Source organism: Orycteropus afer, unplaced genomic scaffold, assembly GCF_000298275.1.
Source record: "Orycteropus afer afer isolate SDZICR_OR568_19922 unplaced genomic scaffold, OryAfe1.0 scaffold00061, whole genome shotgun sequence".
Lineage (NCBI taxonomy): Eukaryota > Metazoa > Chordata > Mammalia > Tubulidentata > Orycteropodidae > Orycteropus > Orycteropus afer.
Window position 1 is genome coordinate 8,053,871 of NW_006921648.1, and position 10,595 is coordinate 8,064,465.

Consider the following 10,595-nt stretch of genomic DNA (forward strand, 5'->3'; position numbering starts at 1 on the left):
GGGCTGCTCTGGGCTGGGCCTGGTGGGGCTGTGTCTCACTGCACTGGGCAGGGCTGAGCTGGGCTGAGCTGGGCTGCACTGGACTGGGTTGCGCTGGGCTGTGCTGGACTGGCCTGGGCTGCACAGACTGTTTTTAACCCCCACTGTCAAGTGTCATATGAGGAAGACAAAACCCTTGCTTTCAGGCATGTTGTTTTATTTGTGATTGAAAATGTTGGATCATTCAATATTAATTCAAACTTTCCCCCACAATCCTCCCATGAGGCCTTTCGTGATTGTCTGTGGCCTGAATCACACACAGGTTGTTGGTCAAGAGCCAGCCTTCTTCCACAGAATGTCAACATTGCAGTATAGTCACAAAAGCAGAAATGTTGGAGTCTTAACGAACCTGGATTCAAATTCTGGCACAGCAGTTTCCCTGCTGTGTGACCTTGGGAAAGTTGCCCAGCCTCTCTGATCCTCATCTGTACAATGAGAACCATAGTATTTATCCCACAAAGGGGCTGTGGACTAAAAAAAACAATCGATGACAGTTTGCCTAGGCAGGTCTTCCTAACAACTAGTAGAAACAGAATAATATCGTCGTTTTCCTGTCTTCCCTTTTCTGACTCCTCAGTGACCAGGAAAGTCGCCAGGCTCTGCTTTTCAGGATCTGCCCCAGGAGTCCTTTGGCATCTTCCATCCATCACTGAAAGGTGTGGTACTTGGTCGGAACTGATGCCGTTTCAGAGCTGACCCATCTGCCTCACTCCTAGCCCCCAGCATCTCTCTTGTGCCTGTGAGTCCCTGTCCGTAGCTGGCTGGCTCTCGCCCTCTCTCCACTCCTCCTCTCTATCCCACCTGTCGATGTTGTGGTCAGTTATTTTTGAGTTGGGTCCATGTCGTGGAGACCTCGTGTGTAACAGAACAAAGCACCCACTGCCCAGGCCTGCACCATCTTCATGTTCAGGTCCGTTTTTGCAGCCATCTCATCAACCCATCTCAGTGAGAGTTTAAGTCTTGGAAGAAATACAAGCAGAATTCTTAGAACATTAGGGTGTGGCTAAAGAGGCAAGGAGGCCACATCTCCTGACCTCCTGTAACCCCACAAGAGGAAGACAGAATCACCATCAGTAGCCGAAGGCCTATCCCTGCAAGGCCAGACATGCTGCCTCCCTCTAGCCCTTTCACCAACCCTGACACCAACCGTTCCTCCCGCAGCACTCACCACCTTTCTGCTGGGTTTGATAATTCACTGCAGTGGCCACACAGAACTCACAGATGATGGGGTTTATTAGGGAAGCACCAGGCTACAATTGAAGTTCTGGGAAAACACTCAATCTCTCTCAGCTCACTGCTCTCAGCCAACAGTCTCTCTCAGCCACTGTCCCAGCAATGCCTGTCTCTCGGTGTCTCTCTCAGCAACGCGTCTCTCGTATCTCTTTCCCAGCAGCATGTGTCTCTCAGGAGCATGTGTCTCTCAGGAGTGCGTTTCTTCTCAGCAGCACATCCTCCTCAGCCAGCAGTCAGAGAGACTCCTTCTGCCTCTAGGAGGCCTCCTTTTGAGCCTGGCGGAGTGGCCAAACCAACCAATCATAACATCAGAATTCTAAACACCTGAGAGAGAGCAAACATCCCAGAACATTGCTTTGTGCCCCTCCCAACAGAAGTACCCCAGGTGGATAACTTTTACAACCAGGAGCTCCTCAGTTGCTCACAGCAAATTCCATCACAGAGTTTACAAAGACTTAGGCTAGAAAAGCCACACCAGGTAATTTACTGCGCCACAGGTGGGGACGCTTCGTCCACTTGCTTTGGACACGCCATCAGGAAGGACTGGTCACTGGAAAAGGACATTGTCTGGTAACGTAGTTGTTGTTTTTGTTGGGGCCCACTGAGTTGGTTCTGACTCCTAGCAGCTCCGTGTACAACATAACGGAATGCCACCTGGCCCTGGACCCGCCCCACAATGCAGCACGCCTGGGGGACATTGCGGGTTCAGTTCCAGACCACCACAAGAAAGCAAATAGCAGAACAAAGTGAGTCGTATGAACTTTTTGGTTTCCAGGGCTTATGAAAGTTATGTTGGCATTATACTGAGGTCTGTCAGGTATGCAATAGCGTGATGAAGAAGTTTGAAATATTGAGAATGGCCAGATGTGACACAAAGACATGAATTGAATACGTGCTGTCAGGGAAATGGCACCAAAAGACGGCTCCACGTAGGGTTGCCACAAATCTCTGATTTAAAAAAAAAAAACCCACAGTGTCTGCAAAACAAAGCTCAATAGAGTGAAACAAAATGAAGCAAGGTATGCCGGCAGCAGGGGTGTTGGAGCCCCTTGGTGCAGCCACTGTGTCCGTGTCAGTCCATCTCATGGAGGGTCTTCTTCTTTTTACTCACCCTCTACCAAGAGCACTGAAGTACCTTAGGCTGCTACAAGAATGAACACGTCTGTCCTGGAGGAAGTGCACTGGACTGCTTCTGTGAGAATGGCCAGACTTCACTCGTCTCACCTGCTTTGGTCATGTTGTCAGAAGGGACCAGTCCCTGGAGAAGAACATCATGCATGGTAACATAGAGGGTCAGCAGAAAAGGGGAAGACCCTCAACGAGATGGACTGACACAGTGGCTGCAATGATGGGCTCCGGTATAACCAGCATTGTGAGGAGGGCCCGGGACCGGGGGTGGGGGTTTCTTTGTGTTGTACGTGGGGCCGCTATGAGTCGGAGCTGACTCTGCGACACCCAGCAACGACTCCTACTACGTGACCAGGCAAGTAGAGGGTCCGCAAAACGAAGCAAACTGCCCCACCTATTGGAGCGCTGGTGGTGTAGTGCCTAAGGCATCTGACTGCTAACCAGAAGGCTGCCGGTTCAAACCCACCAGCCACTCCTCGGAAGGAAGGTTGGGCAATCTACTTCCGTAGTGATACTGCCTCGGAAACCCCACCCATTAGTTCCTGTTTACTCTCAGTCTTGGCTTCCTGGGACCTGCAGCTCCAAGTGGCCCTGCCCAGGCCTGGCCATCCCTCCCACCGCCAGTGCTCCCTGGCTCTTCTCCCAAGAGTTCCACTCCCAAATTCCCAAGAATTCAGATTGCTCCATGCAATTGTAAGGGCCAACACACTTTCTGGAGAGAAGAAGGGAGGGCTGTGTTCTTGTTTGGGGACAGATTGTTAATGTTCACATTTTCACTTTCCCACCTTGCTGGAAAGGAAGCAACACCAGCCCTGGTTCAGAGCTGTTTTCGTCAGAATGAGCACCTCTGTTTTAGGCAGGTCTTCTTGGAATCAGTCTTGGCCACTAACCCTGAGTTCTGGCCAAGAAAGATATAAACACTTGAGTGTTAAAAAAAAAAAAAAAAAAAAAGTCATTAATACGTTCCATGACCTTCAGCTCTCTTCTGATGGAATAAACTAGGAATTCTCTTTTCATGCCAGGATCAAACAGAAGAAAATGAAAGCTGATTTCTTTGTGCCTAAAAATAAGCATAGTGTTATATTTTAACTGGACTTAATGTTCAAAGGCCTATATTAGGTTACATAATTAACTCAGAAGCCTTCACTGATAGCCAAAGCAATTATGGGAAATCAAGAAAGAATTTAAGTATGTTTCCTAACCCCATGGCTTTGTAGAGTTCTGCAAGCTGTTTCTGTGTCTGTGGGTTGTGTGTGAGCACTTTGCATGTTTCTTTCACTCTCTGAATCTCAGTTTCCTATTCTATGTAATGCAAAAATTAACTACCTCCCCCGCCAAAAAAAAAAAAAAAAAAAACTAAGCCCACTGCTACTGAGTCGATTCCAACTCATAGCAACCCTCTAGGATTGACTAGAACTGCCCCCATAGGGTTTCCAAAGCTGTCAGTCTTTATGCAAGCAGACTGCCTCATCTTTTTCCCGCAGAGTGGTTGGTGGGTTTGAACCACCAACCTTTTGGTTAGTAGTCAAATGCTTTAACCACTATACCACCTGAGCCCCTAACCACCTCACAGGTTGTATAAGGATGAGTTGAGATCATGTGTGTGCTTTTCTCTAGTTTGACACTATTATGGCAAGCCAAGTAAGAGGAGCTCACATTTCTCAGTCACCAAATATGCACCGGAAGGAGATCAGTGACGTGTAAGGGGCTGGAGGTGCTGACTGAAAATAGTACACATTTATTGTGAATTCACCGCAAGTGTCTTTCATTCAAGAATCAACAAGGCTTGGAGTCACAGTTGCCCTCTGTGTTCTAGGAATATGATGAAGCTTGTAGGGGTTGGCCTAGGAACTCAGACACCTTTTATAAGATTATTCCTTTGTGAAAATGTAGAACACGTTTCAAACAGTGACGTGATTGGTTTTATATATATACCTATAATCACAAACCGTCTATAAGTGGAGACCACCTGAATTTAGAAACTTGATGACTCCCTCCTCCTGGTTTTCATGTAGATGTTTCCTGGTGATTGTCACAGCTGGGAGGGGGCGTGCTCCTAGCCTCTAGGGGGTGGAGGCCAAGGGAAGTCGCCCTACATCCTACACAGCACAGGAAGGCCCCCCAGAATGACCTGGCCCCCGGTGTCAGGAGTGCCAAGGTCGAGCAGCCCAGCATGCACCCACAGACATGTGGACGTGAATGAACTGCTTTGTGAGGTTTAGATGCTTTCCATAATCTGATATTTCGCATCTTAATACCATGGGCATCTTTCCACATCTATAAATATTTGCAATTTCTACCTCAAAACTTTTGTGGGATGCTTCATATGCCATTTCCCGTGAGCACTTTATCGATTTTATTTAATCTCCAGTGTTGGACCGTCTGTTGATTTCTCCTTGTTGTTGTTGTTACAGACAGTACTGTGATAAATAATTTTTACTTCTGTGCTCTGATCCATTATTAGAATGAATCCTAAAAAGTTGAAACTGCTCAGTTAAAGGCCTTGAAAGCTGGCACCAGCTTATACTCACACCAGCTGGCCATGATCATGTCTGCTTACCGGCAACTTCCCTGACACTGAGGTTTCCCATTTATGAAACCTTCCTTGTCCCTGTCCCTGGGGTGCCCAGGCCCAGACTCCGTGCTCTGTGTGGGGTCTAGTTGGGGTGGGATTGAGGCCCTGGCACACGTGTGCTGGGGACACCAGGCGTCTTATCCACATGACCAGGGGTTCTTACTGCCTTTGTTTCCTGCAGGGTCCAGACGCATCAGTCAGGCCTCAGCCAGAGTCGATGTGGAGTTTGATTATGATGGGCCTCTGATGAAGACGGAAGTCCCAGGGCCTCGGTCTCGCGTGAGTTGACCACACCTGAGGCGAGAACACGGATGAGCTTAGGGACCGGTGATAACAGTGGTGATCTGGGAGGTTAGCCTGCTCTAGGCTCTCTAGTGCGCAGACACCTTCGATAGGGACTTCACCTCTCAGAGCCTGTTTCCTTAGCTGCAGAATGGGCACAGGATTGTTGAAAGGCTGAGGTGATGAGCAGTGACCTATGCATGTGCAGTGTCACGTTAGATACCAAATGGGGCTCCAGAGGTAGGGTTTCCCATTCTTAGGACATCTTCTAGGAGCTCTGGTAGCATAGTGCCTAAGGCACTTGACTGCTCACCAGAAGGCTGGCGGTTCAAACCCACCAGCCACTCCTCGGAAGGAAGGTTGGGCATTCCTACTTCTGTAGTGATACTGCCTCAGAAACCCAAGGAGGGATTGCTATGAGTCAGGGCCGACTCGACGGCAAACAACAACAGGACATCTTCTAGGCAGACTGACTGCTTAATCAGTACTCAAATCAGTCTTTTTATAAAAGATCCAAAAATAGCATGTTGTTGTTGTTATTGTGCTGTGGAGTCAATTCCAACTCATAGAGACCCCGTGTCCAACAGAACAGAACACGGCCCGGCCCCGGGCCAGCCTCACAGTCCTTGCCGCACTTGGGCCCATCGTTGCAGCCACTGTGTCGGTCCATCTCATTGAGGGTCCCTTTCTTGCTGACCCTCCAAACAAGCATGGTATCCTTCTCCAGGGACTGGTCGCTTCTGATAACATGACCAAAGTAGATGAAACAAAGCCTGGCCATTCTCACTTCTAAGGAGCATTCTAGCGGTACTTCTTCCAGGACAGATATATTTGTTCTTCTGGCAGTCCATGGTATTTTCAGTGTTCGCCAATACACAACTGAAAAGCATCAATTTTTCTTCGGTCTTCCTTATTAAAAATAACAAGCATACACTCTTTGTTGATTTCGGGTTATGCTTGGTTTGCCCTTTTTCATTGAACCACAGTTATTTTCCTCTATTTTGAAAGCACTTCGTAGCATTTGTCTCTCTTTGTCTCTGTTATGGGAATAGCCAGAGATGGGAAACAAGTCTGATCTGCCATTCACCCCCGCAGTACTGAGGCATCAGCAGTGACGTCAGGAGCACTGCGCTGAGAAAGAGTCAGAGGGTGCACCTGGCTCTGCAGAAAAGAATTCCGTGACCTGTTGGCACCGTGCGCCATGGACGCAGGACAGAAAGATGCCTATGCAGTCTTTGTATTTGCTATCCCTGGATAACCAAAGGAGGCAGGCGATTGGTGAAGTCTTCAGGCCAGCTTTCTCCGTGTTCTCTGCCACACCTCCTAACACGATCTCTTCCTGACGGGGCCACTGTTGCCAGTTCCCTAACATCTCCATCCCTACACTCAGGCCATCCTGGGGCATAGCTGACGAGGTGGAGGGCAAAGTGACTCACAGTCTATTATTGTGAGAAGAGAGAAATGGGCTGTTTCTGTCAAGTGGGCAGAGCTGGGATGTGACGTGAGCAGTGAGGTGGTGGCAGAAGTGAACGGCTGACTCATTCTGCCATGAGAAGTTACAGACGACTCCCAGGGGAGGTGTGCCAGCTATCTGTGCCACAGCAATGCCGAGTACACACACCACAGCCTCAGCCGCTGGCTGCATTGGTGTTCATTGGTCACCCACCTGGGGTTAACTGCAGGTCGGGTAGGCAGCTCCGCTGGGTTCCCCCGCAGGCCTGGGGGTCTGGCTGGCTGTCAGCTGACCTGGGCGAGGATTGTCTGGGGTGACTCGGGCGACTTCCATGTGTCTCTCACCCTCCACCAAGCTAGCGGGGCTTATTGTCATGGCAATGGCAGTGGTACAGAAAGCAAGGAGAAAGCCAGGGCTCCACACTAGTCCGAGTGACTTCCACCTCATTCTGTTGGTCAAAGCAAGTCCCAAGACTGAGGCCAGAGTCAAGGGGTGGCACAGACGTCCCACCACCCACAGTGGGAGAACACAGCTAACAGTGCGTGGCCAATGGCATGGATTCAGGGCGGAGGAAGAATTGGGGCCATTTCCGCAATCCTCTCTGGGAAGTGACAAAAAAGAAGAAAGGAATTTTAAAACAATACCATTGACAGTAGGCTCAGAAATACAAAATACTCTTGAGCTTGAGCTTGAAGGCTCAGAAGGAGGAATTTGACGAAGAAGAGCGTTGGTTCTAAGCAAAGGGAGCCACAGTGTGTGTGCAGAGGCGTGCGGGTGACCATCGCTGGCATACATGAGAGGCACTCGGCAGCGCGGAGTCCCTGGGTGGGTGCTAGTGTATGAAACAGAAGAAACACAAGACGAGGCTAGTGAGGGAGGCGGGACCAGGTTATGAAGGGCCTTTGCCCCTGGACGTGGGGAGGCATGGATGATTTTTAAGCTACTTTGGCAAGAGTGAAGAGCTCTGGTGGCACAGCGGTTAAGGCATTGAGCTGCTAACCAGAAGGTCAGCAGTTCAAACCCTCCAACTGCTATACAGGAGAGAGATGTGACAGTCTGCTTCCATAAAGGTTTATAGCCTTGGGAACCCTGTGGAGCAGTTCCACCCTGTCCTCTAAGGGGGGTTGTGAGTTGGAATGGACTCCACGGCAGTGGGTATGGTTTGGGCTTTGCTTCTGTGAAGATTGACAGCCTGGGAAACGCTGTGAGGCAGTTCCACTCTGTCCTCTAGGGGCGCTTATAGTCTGGTTTTAGCAAGAGTGTGTCCTATACTATGACACTTTTGTTCTTGTCACTTGCAGGAATTAATGAAACAACTGAATATGATTCAGGTAAGTGGGGATGGGGCTATTCCTTCCATCACTTCTCTGTTGCAGTTTAGCTGAGAGACAGATGCTTCAACTATTGTGCCCCTGTTTAAATTTTTTTTTTAATTATGGTTGAATTTTGTTCTAAACCCTTTCTTCTCTAAATTCCTTTGTGATTTCTGCTTTGACCCATTGGTTGTTTAATGAGTGCTGATTTCCACATCTTTGTGAATTTCCCAAATGTCTTTATAGTATTGACTTCTAAAAGTATATTAATTTCTGAGAATGTACCTTTTCAATTTATTGAGGCTTTTTTATAGCCTAGAATATGGTTTGTCTGGGAGAATGTTCTGTACACACTTGAGATACTTGTACGTGTTATGATCTGTGTTCTGTAGAAGTCTGTTGGGGCCTGTTGACTTACAGTGTTGTTCAAGTTGTCTGTTTCCTTATTGGTCTTCTGCCTCATTGTCCTAGATTATTGAAAGCAAGGTAATGAAGTCTCCAGCTATTATTGTTGAATTGTCTATTTCTCCTTCAACTCTGTTCATTTGTGCTTCGTGTATTTTGGGGGCTCTGTTGTTAGGTGCATGTATGTTTACAATTATATCTTCTTTGTGGGTTAAACCTTCATCATTATAAAATGTCTTTCTTTATTTCTTGTTTCCCTTTATGTTTTTATAGTCCATTTTGTCTGATAATAGCATAGCCATCCCAGCTTTCCTGTGATTGCTACTTGCAATCATATTTTTCCCTCCAATTACTTTCTGTGATTTTGAATCTAGAGTGTGTCCCTGTGATCAGCATTTAATTGGGTCTTGTGTGGTGTGTCAGTCTGATGTTCCCTGCCTTTCGAATGAATTGCTTGCTACATTGGCATTTCATGTTATGGATGTTGTTGTGTTTACACCTGCCATTTTATATGTCTGTCTTGTTGTTGTTTGTTCCTTTGGTTTTGTTCCTTCTTTACACTTTTCTTTTGCATTAAGCAAATATTTACTAGTGTAACAATTCTTTCCATGATTATATTGCTGTCTTTTTTGAGTTGTTTTCTTAGCAGGTGCTGTTGGGCTTTCAATATACATCTTAACTATCAGAATCTACTTCAGATTTATATCTAAGCATTTTTTTATTGATATATAGTACAACTACAGAAAAATTCATAAAATACAAATGCACAGCTTAATGAACTGTTAGAAAACAAATCACCATGTACTTACTGCCAGGGCGAGAAATACAACTTTGCCAGCACCCCAGATACCTTCCATGTGTCTGTGGAAAGGGCAGGACACAGCTTATTCCACCAACTCCTGAAAGACTGGGGCTCTGGGAAGCTGCAGCAAACCTAAGCCAGTCTCTCGTTTCCCCAAGAATGCAGAAGCTGTGCATTTTTTCTGCAACTATGAAGAAAGCCGAGGGAACTACCTGGTCGATGTGGACGGCAACCGGATGCTGGATCTTTACTCCCAGATCTCCTCCGTCCCCATAGGTGAGAGCCAGGAGGTCGGTCCTCGGGTTGCCTCTGCTCTGCCTCTCAGTCGTGGCTGTCCAGGCTTCCCACTCCTCCCAGCAGGCACGTGCCGTGTTCGGGGTTTCTCGTCACCACCCACTTCCCACAAGGGCGGGAAAAAGGAATAAGTAGTATGTAGAGGGCCTGCTGTGTGACAGGCACCTTCCATGTCTTTCCTCATTTGCTCCTTCCCAGAGCCCTACAAGGTAAGTAGGCATTAATATCTTCATTGTGCAGTTGAGGTAGGCAAAGCAGGGGGAGGCTGAGTCGCGTAAAGAGGAAACGTAGCTGCAGCCAGTCCCGCGAGACACTTTCCACGCGACCACAGTCCACGGGACTGGCTCCCTGGAGGCAGGGGCTGAGCCAGGGCTCTTGTGCAGGTGAATAACTCTGCTCGGCTGTTCACCAAAGGCTGGGGGTTTGAGCCGCCAGAGGTGCCTCGGGAGAAAGGGCTGCCAGTGTGCTCCGGAGAAGCAGCTGTTGCAAGCCCTGTGGGGCTCAGAGACACGTGGGGCGCCCTGGGTTGGAGTCAAATCGGCAGCTGCTGTTTTTCTCAGGAGGAAGGGGAGTGGGAGCTAAGAAAGAAGGTGTCAGCTACAGACTAGCCTCAGTCTGGTCCCGGGGGGTCAGGTTCTGGCGCATGAGCTGCACCCCAGGGTTAGTCCCGGACTGAAGCAGAGGGCCGGCCCTGCTGTACCCCTGCGTCAATCTGTCGTTGTCTGCCAGTTGCCAGTTGCCAGGTGAGAGTACACGTGTAATGGCAGGCAGCGCAGCTTCCATTAGCCCAGAGCAGTTTCCCAGAGAAGGCAGCCGGAGCCTTCCTCAGCCAGCACCCAGCCCTGAGGGAGGGGTGCACCTGCCTGGGGAGGGGGTGCTGTGGGGTGTCCACAGCACGTGCCGCTCGGCTCACCCAGAGATTCAGAGCGAGGGGTGCACCTGCCTGGGGAGGGGGTGCTGTGGGGTGTCCACGACACATGTCGCTCGGCTCACCCAGAGATTCAGAGCGAGGGGTGCACCTGCCTGGGGAGGGGGTGCTGTGGGGTGTCCACGACACATGCCGCTCGGCTC

General features: G+C 49.0%; 1 protein-coding gene across 1 annotated transcript in view; it reads left to right on the forward strand.

Moving 5' to 3' along the window:
- The first annotated feature begins 5,161 nt into the window (after nucleotides 1-5,161).
- ABAT (4-aminobutyrate aminotransferase) overlaps nucleotides 5,162-10,595 on the forward strand; it is a 32,116-nt gene continuing 26,682 nt past the window's right edge. Inside the window, 3 exon segments of the mRNA XM_007939613.2 lie at nucleotides 5,162-5,254; nucleotides 8,012-8,041; nucleotides 9,389-9,506. Of these exon segments, the coding sequence (XP_007937804.2) occupies nucleotides 5,222-5,254; nucleotides 8,012-8,041; nucleotides 9,389-9,506 (181 nt within the window). The 5' untranslated portion in view covers nucleotides 5,162-5,221.